The 27,013-nt window shown below is 42.1% G+C and overlaps 1 protein-coding gene across 1 annotated transcript; it reads right to left on the reverse strand.

Moving 5' to 3' along the window:
- Positions 1–4,821: 4,821 nt before the first annotated feature.
- LOC145396042 (transcription intermediary factor 1-alpha-like) lies at positions 4,822–26,820 on the reverse strand. The gene is made up of 17 exons (XM_080269506.1): positions 26,289–26,820; positions 25,884–26,198; positions 21,702–21,919; positions 20,702–20,824; positions 19,816–20,075; positions 18,933–19,127; positions 18,343–18,479; positions 17,625–17,854; positions 17,197–17,444; positions 16,537–16,846; positions 15,853–16,179; positions 11,762–12,023; positions 10,198–10,329; positions 8,442–8,557; positions 7,236–7,466; positions 6,139–6,291; positions 4,822–5,092 (listed from the first exon to the last, which is right to left on the reverse strand). Exons 1-17 carry the CDS (start codon positions 26,809–26,811, stop codon positions 4,898–4,900), a joined length of 3,975 nt encoding a protein of 1,324 aa, XP_080125632.1. The 5' UTR covers positions 26,812–26,820; the 3' UTR covers positions 4,822–4,897.
- Between the last annotated feature and the right edge of the window lie 193 nt (positions 26,821–27,013).

Below are 27,013 nucleotides of genomic sequence, written 5' to 3' on the forward strand. Positions count from 1 at the left end.
ATATACACAAAACACCTTAGGTAGTGACATTATTTTCATAATATCCATCATCACAAAAATGATCATCATCATCACTGTCACCGACACTTTTCATAAAATTCATCATCAACATTATGCAGATATCCTTTCCCACCCCAATTCATGTTTGCCAAACTATTTCCCTCACATTATGTGATACTTTTTAAACTGGAGGGATGAGAGATAGCCTTCAGTAATCCCATCACAACTAATTTCATACTGATAAAGATTTCCAAATTGGAGGGTTAGATGTTACTCGTGTCACTCTAACTTGGCCTAAAACGCCATCCCTCAATCTTGAATGCTGTGTTGTAACAACAGATTAACACTAGAATATAGAGCTAGTCACAAAAAAGTGCTACGGAAAGGATGCAGAGCTGTAGTAGTGTATTTTTCTGCCACTGAGTTATGTGGAATAAGCAATAAATGGAAGAAAATCTGGGCCAAATTAAGGTGAACAGAGTATAAAAATCTCTCCATCTTGAGAGCTGAGTTGTAAAATAGAGTAACACCAGAATATTCTGTGAGTCATGAAAAAGTTTTACAGAAAGGATGGTGATCTGCAGCACTGTTTTTTCTGCTACTGAGCTACACAAAATAAGCTGCACAAGGACAAAAATCTCCACCTACTTGAATGAATTACAGTCCAGTAACTAAAGTGGTAGATGACCAGCCTACTTCCCTCACTGGCAGGATATGATCGGGAAACTTCAGTAGCTTCTTGGGGATCAAACCTATGCATGGCCATCACTCCAAGTGGGGCATCCTAACCACTGGACCACCTATCACCACCTGAAGGTAGCAAGAATACAACAGAAAACATGTCCTCTGGCTGAAGGGGTTGTTGTTTTTGTTCCCGTTGCAGTAACCTCAGGCTCATCTCACTGTGAACCCAGTGGACTGCAGGAAATGGGTGACTTCAATTGGTCATTCCCAGAGGTCTTTTCTTCAGGTGCTGTTGAAGGACTGTCTGTGTTGTGATAGTGTGGTGCATGTGATGAGTGTGATGTGGTGTATGGAGATGCAATAGTAAGGGAAAAAGAACTGTTTGTGAGCTGTATTTTTGTTATGACAGAGTGGTGCATGTGATGAGTGTGATGTGGTGTAGGAGGCTGCATGAGTACTGTATAGGCAAAATGAACTGTTTGTCAGCTGTATTTTTGTTGTGATAGAGTGGTGTGTGTGTGTTGAGTAAATGATACAGTGTGAGGCTGTACAGCAGTGTGGGAAAAGTGGAAGTATTTATGGGGTGTATTTTGTGTTGGAACTGTAGCACAAATTGGGTTAAACTTTCTCCAGTAGTTATAAAATAAAAATAAAAAAAATCTGAGCTGCATTCTGAAATAAATTCAAAATTCAAAATAGTACTGTAGATTCTCAATACTACCAGTAACCAAACAATTCCTTGCCATGAAATATAGCAGCCAAAATGATTCCCTGTCACAAGGGAGAAATCACAAAACAGACAACATTTATAAAATGATTCCTTGTCATAAATGAAATGAGAAATCAAAGAATGGAAAGCATTTATAAAATGATTCCTTGTAATACAATATCTGAGAAATCATAGAACGGAAATGGCTATACAAACAACACATCTTTGCTTGGGTGGTGAGTTCAGTCATGCTTTTCTCAACACCCCTATTGGAGTAGCGTTGTACCGTAATACTGTAATTGCAATCCCAGGCGCCCCATGGATTGCAAGCCAAAGCTGCCCTTCTTTCACAGACCACCAACCTCTTTGGGGAATAAGGAGAAGACTGAGGAACATTTGTTGCTGTTGTTGTTGCTCTACCCTAATCTATCTGGCTGAGCAGACCCATCAACCACAAGCAAGCAGCTACCTTGCAAGGGTCGGAACAGGGTCCTTCAGCATGGTGAAGTGCACAGAAAATTGAGGGGGCATAGCTCCCAAGAGGATGAGTTGTGTACAGGAGATATGTATTAGTAGTCTCAGCCTGGTCTTTGACATTGGTAAATGTCGTGAGTTCCCTGCTGGGAGTGTGGAGAGGAGTGAGGAACGTCTGTATAACCAGGCAGCTTCACCACTGGGTTATATTAGTGTCACCACATGAAGGCATCCCTCTCCAGCTCAGCCTCATATCTAACCCATCCAGTCTGGAATACTTCTCCTATAAGTCTTATAAAAATCCTCTGGTAGCAGAAGCAAAAATGAACTATAAAACACATTCTCAGTCTCAGCAAGTTTAATACATTACGACCGCTTAAAAAAAAAAAATAGTGGAGAAGTTTTTCACTTTTCTTTCAATCCCCAGTTTATAAATATGTCTTGATACATCATTAGCAGTCTTCATATACTATATTTAATTTACAAAATCATTCCTTAAAATATGGCCCGCCAAAATGTGCATAATTTTTTTTCCCACGTCAACACAAATCCACAGTATAACACACGACTGAATTTTTCAATAATAAACCCCCTACTTTTTGTACAATCATTTCTTCTGGAACTTCATTTTCAACGTAATCTTTTTTTTTTCCCCTCCCGGTAAATCTCAGCCAAACGCAATAATTTTCTAGTTTTTCTCTTATACACATTTCCACTGTTACAATCATTCCTGTCTTCCCTACTGATATCCTTTCATTCTTCACAGAATCTGTGTTTTTGAGTTGGTAGGCTAAACATTTTTTATTTTCTACTTTTCTCTCACATTATTTTAGATAAATTATTTTCTCTGCATGACTGATTTTCTTAACTATGTTTCCTTCTTTATTATAACTGTTTTTGACATCTTGGCATAAATATATTTCTCAATTTTTTTTTTCCCTCTAAATTTTCTCAACTTTTCGCTTCTTGCTTTCCCTTCGACACACTTCCATGGCAAAACACATATCTCACTTTCTTATTAATATCCTTACATACCTGGTTAACTTTCTTAAATAGCTATAAGTTTTTCATAACTGCTGCTGCTTCTTCTTGAGGGCATTTCCAAAACAAAGCACACACTCTGACTTACTACAACCAACTCCCTTTACACCTGGATATGATAATTTTCATCTCTCTCATCTCCCTTATGTGTTATTTTCTTTATTAAAAACACAGGAACTTTTCACACACTAAGTTGTAAATGTTACTTTTCACACACTTAGTTGTAAATGTTACTTTTCACACACTCAGTTTTAAATGTTACTCTCTCATGTGCTTTTAACCATCACTTACTCTAATTTCACACTACTTTGGTGTGTTACTTACATTTTACTTTTCCACTACTACAATGTTACCTTCTCTTTGCTCTAATCATTTCGGCATGTTACATTACTCGCTCTCATATTTCCCTTGATTGGTTTTGTGTTACTCTCTTCTTCACTAAGATTTATGTCTTACTTTCTCGTTGCTTTCAATTTGCTGGGGAGTTACTGAACTTTCTTTGTCCTTGAGTTTGGTACCGATATTTACTTATTTTCTTGTACACTTGCCATGTTACTCTTTCTCAAAAATTTGGTATATAACTTACTCTTTGTTCTCTGGTTTGGCTTGTTACTCTTTTTCTCATAAGACTGACATATAACCTAATCTCTTTGCACACCAGTTTACCTTGTCCCTTTTCTTCCTTTCTCATAAGTCTGGATTGTAAATTACTTTGCTGTCTAGTTTGGCCTGTTGCTTCTTCCCCCTCCCCCAGAAGTTCACGTCACTCTCCTTTCTCACTAGGCTGACTCATTAATCTTGTTTATTTTGTTGCCACTTTCATGTATTGCTCTCTCAACAACACAGTCTCAGAGCAAAACACATGAATGATTTTCAGCATCACTCTGCAAGCTACCTCTCTTGTGTTCTGTCTGTGTGCATTGGGGTATCTTCTCTTTGGTCTTTTTCTAGCGCTTAATATCCAGGTAATACGACTCGAACCTATGCATCCAATTCGACATCAACACAATCTCAGGGTAAAAAAACATGACTGGTTTTCGTTATTTCGCAAAAAAATTCAGCACAGGGCAGCCCATATAACACGCTCCTCTTCCACTTGGCCAGGCTATTTCTCATGTGTTGTGGGGCCAGCTCAGTCAGTGTTATCTATGTCTACCCTGCATTATTTATTCATTTCCTGTTCCCACTGCTACAACCACACCCATACCAGAAGACTCACCTGTCCCCACAACAGACAAAATTCCACCAGGTGAGTTTCTAGTGGAGTGTTTAAGGACTGCTGCTTTTCCAGTGTTTCCTCTCTCCTCCTCCCTCTCACCAGATTTCTGTTTCACTCATCAACACACAGTCTAGCAAAACATACAGCCAGTTTTCAATATCTCGCAATAAAATATGTGACTGGCTTTCTACTAAATCCTCCCCCACTAGTTCTGCATGTTGCCCTCTCAATCTTTTTCCTTCCTTCTAACTGATTTTGCCTCTCTCTCTCTCTCACTGGATTCATGTCACACTCTACTTATTGTCTTAATGAATCACTGCTTCTCAATGGATTTGTATGTTCACCCCCTCTACTCTAAGTAATCATAAAGCAAAACACACAACTGGGTTTCAACATCTCACAATGAAATATGTGACTGGTTTCTGACTGGCCCTCACTCACTTGCTCTGCACATCACCCTCTCAGCCTCCCTCATTACTTCTCAACGGATTTGTATGACAACCTCTCTCACTCCTTCTCATTGGATTTGTATGTCACCCTCCCTTAGTTCTTCTTGATGGATTCCTATGTCAACCCCCCTCATTCCCTCTGACTTGATTTGCATGTCAACATCCCTCATTCCTTCTTGCTGCCTTCCTATATCAACCTACCCTGTTCCTTCTCATTGGATTCATATGTCCCCTTCTACTCAACACAATTCACAGCAACACACAGGACTGCTGGTTTTCTATGCCACTCTGCGGACAACCCCCGCAGGTCCTGGTGGTCGGTCAGTGTATGTGCATGGGCGGATCCCCCTCTTTGGCCTTCTTCTTCCGCTTCACCTCAGGGACGTACGGTTCGTCATTTGTGTCTAGTCCCTCGCCTGCAACTCCATCAAAGTCGTAGTCGGAAAGCCACTTCTCCAGCAGCTGCTCAAAAAAGTCCTCGAGGATTTTTGCATTTTGGTAGATCTCTGTGTCCTTCTGTAGAATGTGGAAATTAGCAATGTGTAAGGAATAAGATGGATGTAAGTGTATAGTCACAGGTTAAAATGATAAACATGCATGCACTCGCACACATGCAAGCACTCATATGCAAGTTATATGGCTTTTCCATTTTGAAATTCTATCATATGACTATCATTATCAAATCTCCGAATACTGCAAACACTATGAGCCTGTGCAGGTTTATATCCAAGGGGTGGTTGGGGTTTAATGTTCTTGTAATGACACTCAGGGACAAGTGAGGCTGGTCATTCTCATCTTAAAGGTCAAGACCAGCTTGCCTAGCCCTGGGATTCTGCATTCCTCATGGGGCAACATAGGACTGGATGATGGATGGATGGATGGAGAAAATACTCAACGAAAAAGGGATGATCATTACATCTACCAATGTCTTAAAAAAAATAAATAAATGCTGGTCCGTATTTTGTGCTCTTCAGTCTTGTGTGTTGTGGGAAAGGTTCAGTCAACTTTTGTACAGTAGTGTCTACCCTGCATCATTTTCTACTTTTCAGAACTCTTTTCATTCTGTATAGTTTCTGCTGTTAGATGTGCACTGCACAGGCTGCTAGAGATTATGCAGCACAGAAAGCTGCCATTACATGACCAAGGCCAACACATGCAACCATGTTGGAGCGTTTATAAATGGGGAGGGAAAAAAAAAAATGCAAACCTTACTACACATTCCACAAAGCGGCCAACAGATCTATGCTCCGCATGAGGAGGATGAAGACTTAAAGACCAGGGTGGATGGGGAGACCAAGGATTAGATGAAGGGATGGACTGGAGAGATATACAAGAGTGAGGAGTCTTAGTTGGAGGAAAGGCAGGTAAATGGCAGAGGGCAGGGTGATGTGAAAGAAATCAGATTGTGGTCACCCCTTCATGGATGATGGCGTCTGGCAACAGATAAACCTTTAGATCCTCACACCAGCAGTTCAATTCGTCCCAACGACACACAAGAACCGCGCTGTACAATATACAGACCAATACACATTTTCTGACACCACCAAACTTCAGAAACGTACTGGATTGAACTCATAGCAGTTTTTGAAGATGAGGCGAATGTCGTGCACAAAATCGTCGAGACACTGATAGTAGTTGGGGGCATCTGGCACCAGCTTCTTCTTGACAATCTCCAGCGCCATTGGGTGCTTGATGACCTCGTAGTATTCTGTAAGCTGTAGGGATGAGGCAAAGGTTATTACTGTCATCACCATCATCATCACTTTTTCTACCTAAGGACAGGGTGAGGTATATAGTCATCATCCACATCTCATCACCACTGACTTTTCCACCTAAGGACTGGGTCAGGTATAAATCATCCTCATCCTTACTTCTCCACTTACGGATGGGGTGAGGTAAATCATCATCATGATCACCATCATAATATACCATAAGCTTCCAGCACAACCACAAATATGTTAGCAATGAAAAGGTTATCAGAATCTTATTCATCATCATCATAAACACCACCACCATAGTCTGTAAGTTATCCAATATGTTATCATTATGCCAGGAATCAAACCCAGGACTCTCAGGTGAGGGCCAGGCAGCAAAACCACTACACCACAACCAGGTAAAAGTTATCTCACATTATCATAATCTTGTAACCAATGTCCCCCGACTGTGGGCCTGATAACCCCCTGGCATGCTGACTTGCTGTAAGTGTTTGGGACAAATTAAAAGCCCAAGTGCCAGAGGATTATCTCAACCTCTTCAGGCCCACAGTGGGGGCAAAGGGACATTGGTTACAAGACTGTGACAATGTGTGGTAACTATACCTTTTCATGATATAGTGGACTGCTGCATGGCTCTCACTTGAGAGTCCCGGGTTTGATTCCTGGTATAATGGTAATATAGTGGATGATTTTTCCTCTGTAAAGTACTGGTTTCTCTTCTTATATCCTGTAAGCTGCCAGCACAATCATGTAAGCATCAATGATCCTAAAATCATCATCATCATCATCCTAACATCTTTTCCCGCAATAGAATGATTGCCTGTATGTTAGCGAGAAACTGTATGTTACTCTTTACGTATAACATACCATCTCTAACTTACGTATGGACAATCGTAATAGACAAAGCAAAAGACAAAGACAAAACGATTAAAACATGAACTCACCTCCCTGTCAACCAGCTCTCTAAATGGCTGCGACGCCTCGTAATTGCAATACAGCTCCAGCAGTATCCTCTGTGCCACCTTGGTCTCGCGCTGGGTCAGTCCCGCACGCCGCTTGTGGTCGCCTGGAGGGCCTGGGTCATCCTCCAGATCCGTACACAGAGCGCACTGCCATTTCTCATGCTCGGTGGGCAGGTGAGTTAAAGTAGGGATGTGGCAGTGTACATGGAATACCTGGTGTGAAGGGAGAGAGAGAGAAGAAAAGAAAAATCACCATCATCATCATCCACATCTCCCTTCCCACTCCAAGGTGGGGTGAGGTAGGGCCCATAGAACAAGACAAAAATGATAGAATGAGATACTGCCCAAAGTCTGCCCAACTCAATAAGCCACACTCCCATTCACCCACCACTCAAGTCACTGCAATCCTGGCTTCGCCTGATAAATAGAAAACATTCCAACACTCATCTATCCAACAGAGTCAATCCGATGACTGCCAAGTTACAACCTACTCTGGTACTGATAATACCCTACTGACAACCCTTAAAATATTGTTATTCTGGGCAACTAAGTCAACAAGACTGACGGATACACACAAAGTACAAGAAGATGAACAAGAAAATGAAGCAGCCTGGGTATAAATCCCGCAACCTACTACTTCCCATAGAAAACTGAGCTTGCCTGACCACAATATACTGTATATATATATATATATATATATATATACACACACACACATCTCATCTCATCTCATCAGCCGTTTGAGTGTCCACTGCAGGACCGGCCTATCCCGACCAAAGTGGGGATGATACACCCAATGTATCTCTACCAAGTAGCTTAGGCTATCTGGTAGAGAGTGTATGTAGGGTGAGAAGTGCTTGTAAGTGTAATTGTTGTGTTGGAATGGCTTTGGATGTGTGTATTGTCTGTGAACCAAGTGTAATCGGCCCACGCAAGCCGACTGGGTGCAAGCACACTTTACAGTATGCAACACTGGTTCATCCACAGCACCCCTTGTGTCCGCCAATGCAATACATGGCCTGAAGAACGCTCCCAAAGTTAACCTTGGTGGGATGCGAACCCTCGCCTTCAGTGTACAAAAACGCACACTTTACCACCATACCACACAGGCTCCATATATATATATATATATATATATATATATATATCTCTACAACCCACCTACAAGCTCCCCCACACCACACCCACCTTTGGACAAAAATCACAACAGATGAGGTCGCCACCATCCCAGCAGACGGCACACCAGTCATCGTTTGGATCGTTTGGGTCCTTCTTCCACGGAACTGATGTGCCCGGTGCAAACCCTGCATGAGGAAGAAAGAAATATTACAAGATATTGGTGATTAAATTGGTGTACAGTATATAGTGTGGCTTGGTTACAATAAGCTATGTAATGCTATTATGTTATGTTACACTAGGCCTGTTGTTATGTTATTTTATGTTACACTAACCCTAGGTTAGTTTGGCCATGTGGAGAGGATGGAGGGTGAAAGACTGACGAAGAGAGCATATGTGAGTGAGGTGGAGGGGGGAAGAGGGAGGGGGAGGCCAAGGATGAGATGGAGGGATGGGGTGGAGAGGTATATGAGAGAGGGGGGTGTGAGTTGGGAGCAGGGCAGTGAAATGGCGGGGGACAGGGCGACTTGGAGGCGATTTGTTTGTGGCCACCCCAAACAGGATTGAGGGGTCTGGCAATAGAAAGATAGAATAGAACCCTAGGTTAACACTGTATGAGTCTTTCACCTTAACTTGGCCCCAATTTTCTCCTTTTTTTTTTTTTTTCATCTACCACAGTAACTGAAAAAGACAATGCTTTGGCTCCACATCATATCCACTGCATTTCTTCATGACTAGCTTCATATTCGACAGTCAACCTTCTGCTACAACTCAGCATTCAACATGAAGAGATGGCAGTTTTAGGCCATGTTAGAGTAAATGGAGTACAGAGTGTTGAAACTGTAGGGGACATATAATGAACTAAAACCACAAGATATCACTATATATACATAAATTAAAAAGCACTGAATTTCAACCCTCTATAAGCTACAGAGGCAAATCATGCTAACAGGCAGCACCATGAATGAAACAGTAAAGCACATCTCACCAAAACAAGCAAGGCAGCAGAACAACAAAATTACCTAAAAAAGAAAAGAAAAGAAGGAAAAATCAAGCATCTACATGTATAAATAAGATTTGTTAAAGCACATCCCCCAGACTACAAAAAAAAAAAAAAAAAAAAAAACCTACATACCTGGTATATAACTAAATTCTACATAAACTTCCACAACCCTCCACTAATACCAAGACTGAATTCCCGATGTGTCCTTGCAGAATAAATAAATGTGATAAACTATGGTGCTAACAGCCATACCCAAGTGCGGTGTCATGCAGTGTTTGGCAGATCCCTGTTGTCTGGACTGCCACTGAACTAAATAAGTCTTTCACCACCAAGACATCTGATTTACTTAACCGGTTCTCACATCATATATGCAGCTGCAGACAACCCCTTCAGAATGACGTGCAGTAAACGTCTTAATATCCACATGTACATTATCCGTCTCACGTCGTTATCAATACAAGGGAGGAGACGTAATACTGGTCCCTTTGCCACTACCACAAAAGCAGAATATACATGATGTCTGGCCAGCAAAGGTGGTTACTCATATTTTACATTTATGTTCTGTGTTAATTCATTGTGTTTCCACAGACTAGGATAACTTTCAGGGCTACTGTGCTAATCATGGCTTTTCTGGGGGGTCAGCATTGCATTATTTCACTATCCCACTTATTCGTATAGGCTTTGGCTCCAATAGTACAAATATTGGGTAATTTACTGTACAGCCAAATGATCCATTCCATCTGCCTCTCCTCCAAAGCATTAACAAGTCCAGGTGGTGAATGTGTTAATGGGAACAAAAACAGTGCAACTGGTATGGACTCTCACCCATTGCTTTTCCATTCTTGGGCTCTTGTGGGGGTGGTGGGTCACTAGTACCCATGTCTATGGTCAGGCCCGGCAAACTGTCCTCACTGTCGTTATTTGGATCATCTCGTCTCTTTTGACCTCTGTCATCACCTGTAACGCCACCCATCACTATAGTGGTGTATTGGTAACACAAGATACATCACGCCATCCCATCCCATAGTGCCCTCACTGTAGTGATGTGCTTGTAATGCAAGGTACATCATACCATCCTATCCCTACCCTCCCATAGTAACCTGCAATACCACTCATTCCTGTAGTGCTGTATTGTTAACACAGCACATACCACAGCAACTCCTTACATGGTAGCCAACTCCTTCCATGGTAGCCTGTAATGTTACCCACCCTTACAGTGCTGCACTGAGACACAGGGAATATGCAACATTCTACACCAAAGTAACCTGGAACACCACCCACTGCTATACCACAGTACTATTAACATAAGAGATTCACCCCAGCATGTTCCTCAGCACCCCCTTGAGATGCACATAACCAATGCTAGGCTAACATAATTCTTCACATTTAAGGACAGATGACTCTCAACCAGCCCACAACCCTGATGCCATCAGGCGATATTTGAGAATACCTTCAACATAACTTACCCTGGAATAAGAGACTAAAGAATTACAGGATTCAAGAATGGCTTAAGCATCGCAATATTTACATTACTGTTACTACACAGCATTCCACAGCCTCACCCTTTTAATACAATGATATCTTGTAGTTTCTGTTTGCTGCTGACACACTATTCTATCCAGCCTAAGGAAGCACCCTTGTGAAGCTGTGATAAAGGCAAATTGTTCCTATCCCTTTCACCACCAGAGGTCTTCCTTATACTACATCCATACCAAATGCTTGCTGGCATGGGTGGGAGTTATGCGTACCCAAATGGACGAGTGTGGGTGTGCACAAGAATTTCTATGGGTTACAGCAATGTGAAACTTCCACCTACACCAGCATGCATTTGTGAGGATGCAACCTTATGCAGAGTAAACCTGTCTGGCAACAGCATAAAGAAAATACAAGACATCACTGTACTGTACTAAAGAATTAAGACTAAACAATCCTACTATGCATGAAATATTACCAAAGGATCTACTATTATTTCTCACTGCATCTATTTCCAAAGGTTGTCAAATCATTCAGCATAGGATCTGAAAAATAGCATAGGCATGAGATCAGCTACTAGGCAAATCAAAATCAGCCTTCAATCACTTTAGAAAGTAACATTTTTTGAGACTTATAAATCTATGCAGAAATTATTCCTTTGCCATTAATTTTGAATGTCTCAATACTCTATTATATTGTATTGGCCTTAATTATAAAGGTACTGGAGAGGGATCCCTTCATGGGGTGACAAAGATACAACAAGGCACTGAAGCTGCCTGGTTACAGAGACATCCCTAACTCCCTCCTTTAGCAACATTACCCATCATTCTCTGCTACTTGGAGCCCATCCTCTTAGCACTATGGGAGCAACATAACCCAACCATCTAAAAGATTTCAACCTTTTCATCCCACTCACCATTCTCTGCAATCTGGAGTCGATCCTCTCGACCCGTCGGACTGGACGAGCTGTCAACTTGGGTGGAGGGGTCTTCAGATTTGACTCGAGGCCCATTTACCGAATCGGAGGGGGTGGAGGAGGAGAAGGGAGAGGAGAGGGCTGAGGTGAGGACAGAGGTGAGGGAGGAGGCAGAAGAGGAGGTGGTTAGTGTGAGGGAGGAGGAGGAGGAGGAGGCGACTTTGGGTTTGGTGTCTTTGCTGTCGTCTGCCGAGGAGTCCTGCTGTAAACGGAGGAAATAAAAGCAGGCTAATAACAACAGTAATGATAATGACAACAATAATTATAATAATAACAATAAAAATTATAACATGATCTTTTTTGTTGCTGTTCTTTGTACTGTCCTTTTAAGTGAACAGTATCCGAACATGAACCCAGGGGACTGTAGACTGATGCTGCCATTCTCCTGGAGTCCATCATCATCATCCTTTTGACGAACAAAGGAGGGCAAGCTGAGGGACATCTGTATACCCAGCGCCACAACAAGAAGGCATCCCTCTCCAAAAATTAAGCTTCATATAAAAATCTAACTGGAACCAAAGTATTTGCAAACTGGTATTCTATAAGGAGGAATTTTACTAAATATACATAACAACTATAACTCAGGATATAGCAACATATATTTTCATACATAATAATACTGTAAGTCATTTATGAAAACTTGTCCAGGCCAACCTTTGCTATATGACTAGGTTAAGTTTCTGGAAAATAATTGGATAATGATGTATCGTATATCAAACATGGGCATCACAGAACTCTTATATGAGACTTGTGGTCAAATACTGAAAGTGGTGCTTTTTAGGGGGGTGTCATAAGATGGAATAAGTGAAAATAGCAATCATGTGCCGAAAAAAGGGTGCCAAAATGTTAAGATCCTAAAAGTGAACACTGACGTAATGAGTGATCATACAGTACAGCAAGGTTGTCCTGTACGGAATTACTGCCTAAAATAAAAAAGTGAAAAGAGTACACACTAGCACAAACCATTACTTAATAATCTAGCTGGAGAAATTATATATAACTTTATACTTCTAAACCATGTATTGTACTGTTATAGATGTGACACTCTACTTTAACACACACAACCTACCTTTCCCTACAGTCAGTTCCCATTCTAAGGCCTGTTATTCTCGTCAAGTAAGGGTTCCCTTCCACCTATTCCTTAACGATTTATTTTCCAAACTACCCATTAACCTTTCCAAACTACCCATTAACAACCTCATTTATTTTGCTTCTTATATCTCTTTAACCTCAACAATGATTGCATGAATAATACACAAGAACATACTAAGGAAGCAGAATCAGAAACAGACTGGTAAGGAAGAAGTGTTAGTAAGCTTCCTAACTGCAAGAGCTTATCACCCTAAGTCCTGTGTTCTAACATCTCATAACTGGATAACACTTTTACACCATACTCTGTGGACTTCATTGCAAAAATACAAGCATAAAACATGAGCCTTACTGTGAGGACTTACTACTGTGAAACTCTTGCAATAGCTAATGTGATTTTCTGATACAATATGACAACAGTGGACTACAGAGATGCATGTCACACAATACCAACACATACACACAGCTACAACAGCCACAATACCTGCTAACTTAAAACACTTTTTTTATCAATTTCATTTTCCACTGACATCATCATCATCATCATCATCATCATCATCCAGACCTACTTTCCCACCCTAGGACAGGGAGAGGAGTGGCAACATCCAGACAGCCCAAGTCTGCCCACTCCAATAGGCCAAGCTTCCATTCACTAACCATTCAAGCCCCTTGAATCCTGGCTCTATTTGATACACCAAAAACTTTCACCACATTCTGTCACTTCACAAAAACATACCTGATAGAGTCCAGATATATAACATCAGGAAATACAGTACGAACTTTTCATGATGCTGAACATGGCAAGTAAAACACTCACCTTACACAAATCAGCTCCAGTCTTGTAGTAAAAATACAACAAAACACACCTACCTCTTTATCCTGAGAGGGACAGGCTTTGAAAGTGCTGCATGACATATGAGAGACAGTCAAACAACTTCATTATCCCGAACACACACCAATTCAAAAGCATTATTCCAGCCTCAATAATTGCACCAATGCATAATTTCAGTAACTTGCAATGCTTATCGCCTCCATTAGAGTGACGTGCTTTCATTTACTCTGACTATCACCAGACACTTACTGTGCTGCATACAAGATGGGAAAGGCAACTAACACCAGAGGGTTAAAGAAGGCTGTATCTAACCCCTCCTGTTCAAAAAGTCTCCGCTCACCTGAATAGAGTCAGAAGATACCAAGAAAACACAACCACTGTGCCTGGGGATTTGTCTTCATACTTCTTTCTATCCCCTGATGATATTATTCAGCTTAAGATAAAGATAGAGCATGACAACTGTGTGCGGAGGGTGACAGGTGCAGATGATGAGAGCAGAATTGGGAGATGCAGACCAAAAACAATTTGGGACAAGGTCATACAGTGTGACCTCAGGCATAAGGGACTGGATAAAGAAGCAGCTAGAGATAAAGCAGTGTGAAGCCTTTACAAATAATATGAATGAAGTGAAAATAAAGTTTTCAAACTGGAGACATTTGATACAGCCTTAATTAACCCCATGGAATAGGAGAGACCTTTCCCAAGTTGCACAAAACTGTCTGGCAGCAACAAGAATAAAATGAAAATAATATCACCTGGACCTACAGGGTTAAAGTGCATCATTGGTTTGAAGGGGTTAAAAGTATTAAGCTTTTCAAATAATTACATATAAATTTTACATGCAGGCACCACAAACCTACAATGATTTAATTTCAAGATACAAGGCTGAAAATCAAAACTGATTACTGCCATTATGCAAGGAAGAGGCACAAACACGTTTGCAAGATACATTAGCAAACATTCTTCTGTCAACAAAATACTTATATAAAACTACGGGTGGTGTGCTGGTATGAGCTTGGTAATAGACCCCACAACCATCACAAGCAGGAAACATTCAGCCAAGAAATGAGTTAATGTCCAAGCTGAGACTCTCAGACTGTTACAAATTTTATTATTCATCTCAATTATTTCTTTGCCCCAACATTTTCCAGCAACTGTTCAGGAGTCACTAGCTAGTTCTGGCACTTTGTTTAGCGTCCAGTCCACAGAAAACATCAGCTATACCATGGACAAGTTCAATATGTGGATTCCTTAAGTGATAGCATGGCATAAGAATACTCAATATGAAAAGGTCAGCATAAAACATACTAAATATATTTTCAAAGCCTGCTGTACTCAACTGTGAGAAGAAGTGAATTACAACAACCCAAAGTGACTACAAAAGTATTTCAAAACATTTTAAGTCATACATAGGCAACTGTGAAGACTGTTTCATTACTGTGCTCTTTATATTATTCAAACAATTTATTATTCTGAACTAAACAAAAAGAACACAGTACTAAAATTTGGCTGAAACACTTGTTATGTGAGAAGAGGATGAATCTAGAGGGAAAAAAGAGTTTGATTATGTAGCAACTATGAGTGAGTAAGTGTAAGGACAAGAATAACCAAGTGAGTATGGCAGCAGGAGTAACCAAGTGAGAGTGGTGGCAAGAGTCACCAAAACAGCATGGTGGCAGGAGTCACCAAGTAAGTGTGGTGGCAAGATTAATTAAGTGTGTGTGATAGCAGAGTTACCAAATGAGTGCGGCAGCAAAATTAACCAATAACCAGGTGTAGTGGAAAGAGGAACCAAGTGAGTGTGGCAGCTAGAGTAGCCAAGTAGGTGTCAGGGCAAGAACAACTAAGTGGGTGTCATGGCAAGAGTAACCAAGTGAGTGTGGGAGACTAAGTAACCAAGTGGGTGTGATGGCAAGAGTAAACCTACCTGCACCAGCGCGTTCGGCAAAAAGACGCCTTCCTGGGAACCACTGGGCTTGGGGAGAATGGACCTGAATGCTGTGATGCGAGTAAGGGGGGGCAGATTGGAGGAGAAGCTCGAGGTGGTGGTTGAGGTGGTGGTTGAGGTGGTGGCGGAGGTGGTGGTAGGGGGGGACGAGGAAGAACTCACCCCTCCATTGACTTTGCTACCTCCCAGCATGATCTTGAAAGAGTTGTCCACGTTCTCCGAAGGGATGGACACCATGGGCTGGGTGGGGCAGGGCCGGGGAGACTCGGCCGTCTGCGGGATGTGCCAGGAAGGGGTCGGGCTATTGCTTTCTTTCTTTAGCTGCGGGGGCTGCTGCGTGCTGTGTGGGGACGGCTGTCGCGAGTCCGCCTTGGGCCCCAAAGCTGGCTGTGATAGGGTGTTACGCAGAATGCCCTGCAGTGTTATGTTGTGTTGCTGTTGCTGGTGTTGGTGCTGTTGCTGCTGCTGTTGTTGGTGGGCCTGCTGCTGCTGTGAAACCTGTACACAAAGTGGAATATAAATTAGAGGTCACTATACCCTCTACATTTCAACATGGCGTAAATCTCCTCTCTCCATCTTGAATTTTAAGCTGGTGGAATAGATATTAGAGGTCAATATAGGTACCATCTTCACCTTAACTTGACCTAAATTTGTTCTCTCTCTAGTTTCTCATTTGGTGCCATTCCTTTACTTTTTCACCAATTTGCTTCAAACTTGGTGCACCTCTTCCTTGAGCAAATATCCCCAGTTACCTTTCCTACTTTTTTATATTTATTTTGTCCTTATAAATGCATTACACTGCCAAGTGGAATGGAGGGGTGTCCTACATGGGCCACCGTATATAACTGTATGCACCTTCTGCTGTGGAACTGGTGTGATGCTGATGCCTGAGGGTGGAGTGAGTTGTGCCGCCATGTTGACCATGCCAAGGGCACTGCTCCCGGGTCCTGCTGCTGATGCTGCCGCCATCTGGGAGATGTTTGCCATCGTTGCCGCAGATGGGGCAAGGTTCTGACGAAAGGGCAGTGACGGTCGACTGGTTGGCTGTTGGTCATGGTGGCGTGACACTGGGTGTTGCTGCAGTCTGGCCGCCAGATGGGGATTGAATGTGTTTAGCTTGTATGTACCACCAGACCCAAGCAGCCCTCGCAGGTGACTGAAAAGAACAACAGTGTTAACATCATCATCAACCTAACACTTCTTTCCACCGGCACCAGCAGTCCTCACAGGAGGCTTGAAATGGGAATAACAATCTTAATACCATTCTTAATTCATAATCATCATCATCCAGACCTCCATTCCCATCCCCACAAAAACCAGGGAAAAAAGAAACTGATAGAATGAGATACTAACCAAAATTTGCCCAGCTGAAAGGGTCACACTCCCATTCACTTAGTCACCAGCCAGGCTCCCAGAATCTCCCATACTTCTTTTTCCATCTACAGATGAGGGTGAGGCAGCGTCTAGAAAGTATGACAAACCTGCCAGAAGGAGAACAACACTGACCTATTCTCTGCAATGGGATGTGTGGTAGATGAAACAGACGACGAAACATCCGAAGACGACCGTCCCTGCGTGAGGTGTGGAGGCATGCGTGTGAAGGCGGTATGGCTGGGGCCAGAGGCAGGGCCAGGCTGGCCAGGGTGGGGCTGGCCAGAGGGTTTGGGCTGGATACGCACCAGACCAGGTGGGTTGGTCGGCCCCGGAGGAGCAGGACCAAATGTGTGGAACTTGTGGTGAAGATTACTGCTGCCCTGAAACACAAAAACATCAGTATCAGCATACAGAATTTCATCATCATCATCATCATCTTAATTATCATATAAACCCTTATCATCACAATTCATCATTTATCAACCTCATCACCATCACTGTTCATTTAGGAAGGCTCAAACATGCACAAAATAATACATAACAATCCCACTGCAATGCACCTGCAGATGATGCTGTTGCTGCTGCTGCTGCTGCTGCTGCTGTTGTTGTTGCTGTATGTGTGAGTGCATGGGTGTGAGGGCTGGGGGCTGTGGGGGCTGCGGTGGCTGTGGTGAGGCAGACTGATCCACCGGCGAGGGCTGGGAGGTGCGGGCTTTGGGCTGATTGATCCCACCATCCGCAGGAGGGTAGATCTTGTTGTCCACCAGGAGGTAACCAACATCCTTCAATGCTATAAATAAAAATAAATAAATAAATAAAAGAGAAAAGACAATAACTAACATCCGTCAATGCTACAGATATCCATCCATCATCTAAACCTGTGCTGCTCCATGAGAAGCGTAGGAGCCTGAGGCTAGGCAAGTTGGCCCTGACAATTAAGATGCTATAAATATAAATAAATAAATAAATAAATAAATAAATATCATCATCATTGACATCCAGACCTCCCTTCCCACTCCATGGTGGGGTGACGTTGGGTCCAAAGAGTCAGAAAAAAATTGACAGACTGATACTAACCCAACTCTGCCAAACTAAATGTACCACACACCCACTCACTCACACAGATAAAAAGAGAAAAAATAAAAAATAAAAAACATACGGTAGTTCAGGTTACAGTTGTCCCAAATCATTAAAAAAAAATAAATAAATAAAATCTTCATCTCGTGCCAGATCACCCCAAGCTGAATGAGTTAAAGAGAATGCACAATGACTTGGCACCTTTTCCCAGTCCTCGTGATTCGCTGGATATTCGTAAGGAGATGTCGTCACCCGAGTTGAGTTTGGCCTTGAACCGGTCAAAGAGATGGCGGTCAGGGGAGTCCTTGTCTACCTTCAATACCTGTTCCATCACCAGCCTGACAAATGAACAGCGTCATCAACATCATCACTATTACCATCTTCACTGTTATAAAATTTACCAATATCATCACCATCATCGGATCATCAGTGGTACACCAGTAGCACCATCATCATCATCATTACCAAATTAACCAAAATCCTTGTCATCATCAAATTAACTAACATCAATCTTGTCATCATCAATGGATTAATCATCATCATCATCAAATAAACCATCATCATTACACCCTTATGAGCCAATCCAACTGGAGTCCTTTAACCACTGACTCAGATAAAAAATAAACTTGCATTTTTTTTCTTACTTACAGACACAGGAAAAAATACAACAAAAAAGATGAATCCCTTTTTGAAGCAGATGAGGGGCATGTCAAGTTATGAGTGACCCAATTCTGTCTAATAAAAATAAAACCTGCACTTTTATTCTTAGAGACAGAGAGAGAAAGACTCACTTTTTAGAGTAGAGCAGGGCCATATCTGATGATGTTGCAAGAATAGCCTCCATGACGGTGATGCAGTGGTCTGCCTGGGAGCCGAGGTGAAGCAGTACCTCATTCTTCTTGTCCAGCTGCTCTTGTTTGCCATTGCACACCTCTCGCAGCAACTCGAACAGAGTATTGCCTCGCTGACGGATGATTTCAATAAACCTGCAACAGAAGGAAAATCCACAGTAAAAGTTGCGTTGTTTTGATGATTTACAGCATGGTTAAATCCTGCTTGCCACTGCACACCTCTTGCAACAACTCAAACAGGGTGTTGCCTCAATGACGGATGATTTCAATAAGCCTGCAACACACAAAATCATCAGTACAAACTGGTTTGAAAATTTGTAACAGACAGTCCTGTTTGTCACTGTGCACATCTTGCAATAACTCAAACAGGGTGCTGCCTTGTTGTCAGATGATTTCAATAAACCTGCAAAGAAGAGAAAATTCCTGGTAGAAATGACAGTTTTGATAATTTGCAACACAGTAAAGCACATCCTGGCTGTCACTGCACTTCTCTACTGATCACTTCAAAGCCAAGATATCTTTCCTAGCTGCATAGAGCTGTCTGATAAAAACAAATATATACTGTGCTAGACAAACTGAAGTAGCAGTAGCAACAGATGAAACCCCAGGTTCAACTAAAACGTGAATTCTGAGAACTGCAGGTTGAAGTTTCCCGATTCCTGCAGTCTATCATATTCCTTTTGGGGGATAGGAAGGGAATTATGGGACATTTGCATTACTGGGCAGTGGAGCCACCCAGTTTTATCAGTGCCACCTTGTGGAGGCATCCCTCTCCAACTCCTGTACTTGAGAAAAACAAGATAAACAATGGCACAGAACTTACGTTTCTACCAATCGGTTTATGTCTCCCTGTACAGATTCCTGCTTATTGATAATCTGCTGTCTACGCTCGGCAACCAGCTCCTTAGCATTCTCTATGTACCCTCTCTTTTTGCGGATGTCGTGGAGGAACTGCCTCATGCGCTCTCGGGTCAGGGCGGCCATTTCCTCCGAGAATTTGTATTTGTGTTCCCGGTGATCTGTTAGCTGGCAGTCTCGGCAGGTTAGCTGGTCGCACGTCTGGCAGTACAGGTTCAGCTTCTCCTGTATATGGGAATGAGGTGTTACAGTGGGAAATTGTAATAATAGAAGTAATGGGATAAGTGATTATTATTATTAGTTGTTGTTGTAGTAGTAGTGGCAGTAGTAGTAGTAATGGTTGTGGAGGGAACAGTAATAGTGGTTGCTGTAGTAGTAGTAACCGGCAGTCTCAGCAGATTACATGGAGACATGTCTGGAAGCACAGGTTCAGCTTTTGTCAGTGGGAGTGATGTGTACAATGGGAATTTTTAATCAGGTCAGAATAAAACCATCTCTACTGGTACTCCCTCTAATTGACCCTTGCCGAACAGCAAACCTCATACAAGGCACAATGCAGGTGTGCACGGGCTAAGCTGTTAGCCTCACATCTGGTACAATTTACAATGGTTCTTAAACAGGATAGGTAAACTACCTTATGAAGAAACAGCCAAGCAGGAGTTCATGAAGCTAAAACAGAGAGAGTGAGAGAGAGAGAGAAATATGAACTACTACAGACTAGGGTATGCTTGAATGTTGGTAGGCCTAAGGCTCTTATCAGTAAATGATGTACCATTATTACATTCCATATTGTTAAACATTCACACATACTGTACTGCATCATCACAATCAGAGCTTACAACATTGCTTACCTTTGGATGCACATTGCAGAAGAGAGACTTTTTGACTTGAGCTTTGGTAGAAGGTGAGTCAGCATCCACCTCACCTTTGCCCTTGATGACATGATCTTTGGTCACCTTCACTCTTTTGTGGGCCTGAAATAAACAATAATGAATTAGCTGCTTTTTTTCACTGGTTAATCCTACTACATTACATGGTGTCATTTACAAAGGCTTCAACATGTCACCATGTGTCAGTCTTGGTTACTGAATGGTGGCTCTCCACGTTGCTCAATCACTAGCACCCTCTATATTCAGTCCCTTATCCCTCAGGTGACACTGTATAATCTCGTCCCAGGCCTTTGTTTGGTCTGACTCTCACAACTTTACCTTCAACATTCACACCTCTCATCCTCTGAATCCAGTTGTCATCCTCCATCCTCTCCACAAGTTCAACCAACTCAATCTACTCATTCTCATCACAGTTCTAATACATTCAAGTCCCATTCTTCCTTTCAACTCTTCATTCTTTCATAGTCCTAACCACCAAAACCCCAACACGTGTCACTGAAGGATGCTCTACATATCCATCTAATCATTATCATCTCCGTATGTCTAGGCACATGAATATCCTCTTCCTTTACTGCCTAAAGCTTACAACCATACAGCATTACGCTCCTAAGGCATGCTGCATAAAAGGACACTTTACATGAAGGAGGAGTCCTTTCAATTACAGAAGGGACAACAACTCCCTGAATTTCTTCCAATCACTCCTTACCCTTACTAGTGAGCTTGCTCCAGCCCCACCTCCAGCACATATAAAGTGTTTAATTGTTATGTTACTACAGTCTGTTATTAAACATTTTATATATATATATATATCGAATGTGGAGGGATGAATCATGGAACACACTGAACAGAAGAGTGAGGAGCTGTAGCACTGTCCTTCTCTGCCACTAAACTACGAGAAGTAAGCTGCAAAAGGAAAAAAATTGAGGCCAAGTTAATATCAGAGACCTATAAATACCGGTACCTGTATACACTGATCACACAGCCACTCAGAGCAGTCAGTACAGAGTCCTGTGGCCACTGCTTCATCAGTGCACGAGGTACAGGTGAAGCTCTCCTCCCCCGCAGTGCCATTGTGCCCACCACGATCAGCACTCTGGGCCTCACACACAAACATATTGTCCACAATGCTGTCTTGCGAGAACCCCTTCTTGCACACTGGACAGTGGATCAGTGGGTCCACTGCAAAAAAATGAAGGAAGGAATGGTAATAAGCAGCAGTACAATAAGTGGGTCCACTACAAAGAAAGAATTTTCATCTGTAGTAGTAAATAGAAGAGCAAATCCACTGTGAACGAAGCAGCACCATACTCAGTACAATAAGTGGGTCTACTATGAAAAAAGGGAGTGTACTCGAAAATAATATAGCTAGTAAAGTAGTTGCAACCCTAAGACATTTTGAACATTAACCTAATGAACTGCAGGCTGAGGTTACCCTTCTCCTACAGTAAAAACAAGCACATTATCAACAATTCCAGGCATATTAAGGTGAAATGAGTATAGGTAGTTAGGTACATTATATTGGAGGGGGGAAAAAAAAAAAAGCCAAGTTAAAATGAAACAGGTATAGCTATATTCTGCTGATGTGAATCCATATGACATACTGGTGGTAGTATGATAGCTTACTAGGGTAGCCTACCTGAGCCTACACAAGTCTTACAGGCATTGCCACCAGGGAAAAAAGTTTTAAAAGTGTTAGAAAGGAAGGCTACAAAGGTTATACTTGGTTAGGTTAGGTTAGATTAGATTAGGTTTGGTCAGGTTCAAGGTTAAGGTATAGATTTCAAGTTTAGGATCAATGGATTTCAAGGTTAAGATTAAAGGATGTCAAGGTTAAAGTCAAATGATGTCAGGGTTAAAGTCAAAGAATGTCAAGGTTAAAGTCAAAAGATGTCAAGGTTAAAGTCAAAAGATGTCAAGGTTAAAGTCAAAAGATGTCAAGGTTGAAGTCAAAAGATGTCAAGGTTAAAGTCAAAAGATGTCAAGGTTAAAGTCAAAAGATGTCAAGGTTAAAGTCAAACGATGTCAAGGTTAAAGTCAAAAGATGTCAAGGTTGAAGTAAAAAAAAAATGACAAGGTCAAAGTCAAAATATGTCAAGGTTAAAGTCAGAAGATGTCAAGGTTAAAGTCAGAGGAAGTTAAAGTTCAGACGAAAGGATGTCAAGGTTAAGGTCACAGGAAGTGAGTGTTAAGGATGAAAGGATGTCAAGGTTAAGGTCACAGAAAGTGAGTGTTAAAGATGAAAGGATGTCAAGGTTAAGGCCAAGGACAACAAGGATACTGCACACATTGTACTAAAGGCCTACATTTGTTTAAAGCTATAAAATGTGAGTTTAACAGCGTATGCAACTGTGTCAACAAAATAATACCCTTCTTACTAAATACTGTATGTTCAGCAGTCTTTCACCTACCGGTATCTATCTATTTATCTGTCTGTCTACTGCTAGACACCTCATATCCATAGTGCCGCCACACACAAACTGCCACCATGTCATCCTGCCCTCCCTTCAACTCAAACTTACTCATGTACCAGTACCTTTACACTCCATCCCTCCACTTCATCCTTGGTCTCCCTTCCCCTTCTCCCCATCCATCTCACTCAGAGACACTGTTCTAGTCAGTTTCTCTTTCACCATCCTCTCAAAATGGCCAAACCATCTCTATCTTAGCACTTTCACTAACATCCACAACAACAACACAACACTCCTTCACTTTCTCATTTGCTGTCCATCTCTCCATATTAAATAGCCTATATAAATACCAGTACAGAATATCACTAATGTTCATGCAACTGAACATTACAGTATATGATACCGGTAACATAAAAACTTCATTACATACGGTACCGTACACAGACACTGGACAGATATGGTGCAGTTCAGTTGCAAAGGCAGATGGTCTGCCGTTGCATTGGTGTTTCCTCAGCTTGCTTTGATGTGCTTGCACCAGTTGTCTTTCTGGTCTCTTTGTTGGTTGTTCCAGCCTATGTCTCTTAGCTTTCTCCATCTTTTCCCTGTACACTTAGTACCAGTATATCCCCTCAATATCCTCCTTCATTCTCTCGGTAATGAAGAGGAAATTCCCTACAATTTTAATATTATTCTCTATATACACCCATTGAAAGTCTCATATTTCCTTCCTCTTTTCTGCCAGTGCATAACATTCTAACAGAAATTTATAAATATCCTCTTTCTCCTCACATACATATACGGTTGCCTTGTTCACAATTTCCTTCTCCCATCCATGTTACTTTTCTCCCTCTCAATGGTTGACTTCCACTTCTTGCCCTGAACATTATTATTGATGGTTAACTATTATCACACCAGTTTTCCTCCCAAATCTCCTTTTTTCTCTCCCAGTATTATTATTATTTTTTTTACTACCGGGTACTCCTTCCTATCTCCTTGAGTCCCATTTCCTCACTAATTCTTAAATAACCTGTTTATTCTCCACACATGCTTCATTAGCATTTTGTACTGTATAAGGTAGCTGCTTTCATATATTCTTTCATCCAACATTTATTCTTCCTATCTTCTCTCAAATTTCTTACAGTATTTTCTTCAGCAACTAATTTTCTCTGTTCATGATGCCATGAAGTAGCTTCCAGATTATTATTCTTGTCTTAATGCCAGAGCTTCCTATTTCGCCTCTCAATGCACAGTTTGCCATATATTTCGGAGCACCTAATATTCCTCTATCTACGGTACCTCATTTTCTACTTTTGGTGATGGCCTTATCTTATGCTCACTGAATGACATTACATTTGTTCCAGACAAAAACTGATGGTTGCTATATTAGGCGACTCCATAATGTTTGGCCTACTAAGATCTTATTACAACTTTTCTCCATAGCTAACTAAATATTGTACTATATACTGTAGCCTATATATCATATTTACTGCTTTATGTGCCTTTTGTAACATGCCATTTGTGCCCTTTTCATAAATTTGTATTATTACACGTTATATATATATATCGTATTTACATAATCTTTTTTTCTTTTATTGCAGTGAAGGTTACCAGAGGAAGGGATAACAAATAAAATATGGTAAAAACAAAAAAACATACACCAGACTACACAAGTCCTCCAAGGTTGTGGTTGAAGTTTGAGGGGAAATTAATTCCAAAGAGAAGCCATTTGGGGAATAACGGAATTTTGACAGGCAGACGTTGTGGCAGATAAATATAACCTTAGAATCAGCAAAAAGTATAATATAACAAACTAGATTAAATTTACAGTTTTAAACAGTCAAGGTGATTTTTTTTCCTAACCTAACTAACCAAACAGACCTAACCTAAGTATATATACAGTGATCCTTTGGCTGTCGCACACTTGGTTGTGATGGTTTTTGTGGTCACTGCTAGACGAAAACCTGCACTCCTGCCGTTACTGAGCATTTTCAGCTATAAACAACATAATCATGCACCTGTGCTGGTTTCTGCTGACAAAGATGATACAAAATCTATGGTTTCTGATGGCTTTGAAGGATTCCAAGATGAGGCCCTACTCAAGGAGTTAATTCCAAGTGAAGGAGACCACTTACTCTCCACCTCCTTGCCTCAAAACCCCTCAAGACCATCCCAGGCCTGAAATGGTACTATACATGTTTTTTCCTACTTTGCCCTTTTCATCATTTTCAATTAACCTAACCAGCTGCATGTGTGTTTCTGGTACAATAACAGTATCGGGTATGTACTGCATACAGTATACTGCCTGGGTCTAAACCATTGTAAAAGGAAAAATTTGGGTATAAAAGTCAGGTTCCCAGTGTCAGTTAGGATAAATCCCATAAGTTCTATGCTTTCATTATCATGCAATTCAGTTACCACACACTAGGCGCAGTACCAGTTATGCACTGTGAAGAAGGGATCACTGTAATCTAAGTACCTACTCCTTTTACCCTTACATGGCCTTAAAATGCCACGTCTCCATCTTGAATACTGCATTATAACAAACACTGAAATATGATGCAAGTCATGAAGAAGTGCTATGGGAAGGATGTAGAGGCAATGAGTTACATGAAATAAGCTGCTAAAAGATCAAGATCTGAGCCAAGTTCAGGTAAAATGATTGAATTTGTATTAAAAAGATTCATTAACAAAAAGTTCTCACCATCAAATACGAACAAAGAGTAAAAAATACTAACTAGCCACAATATCCTCATCCTTGTTCATCTCTGGCTCTGCGGCCTCGTGTGTCAGACACTTGTTGCAGGCGGAGTGTAGGCAGGGCAGCAGCTTGGGCTCCTGGTCCAGTGCACTCGAGTCACAGAAAACGCAATGCACATTGTCCCAGCTGAACTGTTCCTCCACATCATGTGCGCCCGTGCCAGAGACACTGCCCTCCCCAGCGCTGGAATCCCCCCCTCCCTCCATGGGCTCCTCCCCCCTTCCTTCCATGGGCTCCTCCCCCCTTCCTTCCATGGGCTCCTCCCCCCTTCCTTCCATGGGTTCCTCACCCCCTCCCTCCACTGCCTCCTCTCCTCCCTCCTCCATGGCATCATCCCCCTCAGCCCCCTGCATGCTGACCCCCGCATCACTGTCCCCACTACCCTCCTTGACTGACCAAGTTCTGTTGGGCTCCTCTTTGCTTTTAGTCAACTGCTGTTCAGAGCTGTTCTGTACACTGTTCAAATCCTCCAAGTCAGCAGTAAATGGCGGCACGTTGGTCTCATCCATCTCCTCCGAGGGCGGCGCCTGCTGGGGGCTGGGGGTCGTGTGTGGGGGGTCGTTGGATTCGTCCACAGCTCCTAAGGCAGTCAGCGCCCCCTCCTTAGCCCCCTCTACCGCGCCCTCCTCCCCTTCTCCCCTGCTGTCCCCCTCATTTACCGAGTTCTTGGCCTCCTCTGGTGAGTCCTCGGTGGCTGGGGGGGACGTATCCGAGGCGTCTCGGTCCTCCTCCACCAGTTTAAGCCGCTGGTGGTGGAGTTCCGCGTCCATTCTTCCGTTTCTCTCTGTCCCTGCCGACTCCTCGTCTCCAGCCTGCCCACCAACCATTTGTAAAGACTCTATTTGCACTCCCACTAGATTTTCCAAAGCCGTTAGAGGCCGTAAATCTAGACTGGACTCTGCCATTGTCCTGAGCAGGCATTAGGCTCCACTACTACCTGGGACGATTAAATTCATAGCCAAGGTAAAGGGACGTGATGCGTGAGTATTACCGACATGTTTCTTGTTGTCGTACACTGCGCGAGCATTGTGGGTACCACGCCTACCAACACTGCCACCGTTTACACATTATAAATAAATTCCTCATGTCTCTTCAATCTACTATATG

This window comes from Coenobita brevimanus, chromosome 34 (genome assembly GCF_032717465.1).
Source record: "Coenobita brevimanus isolate Jiangsu-jjx chromosome 34, ASM3271746v2, whole genome shotgun sequence".
Lineage (NCBI taxonomy): Eukaryota > Metazoa > Arthropoda > Malacostraca > Decapoda > Coenobitidae > Coenobita > Coenobita brevimanus.

Bases quoted from the DNA above. Each gene is read 5' to 3' on its own strand.
- LOC145396042 (XM_080269506.1), bottom strand. From the start codon at position 26,811: ATGGCAGAGTCCAGTCTAGATTTACGGCCTCTAACGGCTTTGGAAAAT. The intron at 19,128-19,815 runs GTAAGTTCTGTG...CTTCTGTTGCAG, and splicing joins ATAAACCGATTGGTAGAAAC to GTTTATTGAAATCATCCGTC. The intron at 6,292-7,235 runs GTGAGTTCATGT...TCATCCCTACAG, and splicing joins GAGAGCTGGTTGACAGGGAG to CTTACAGAATACTACGAGGT.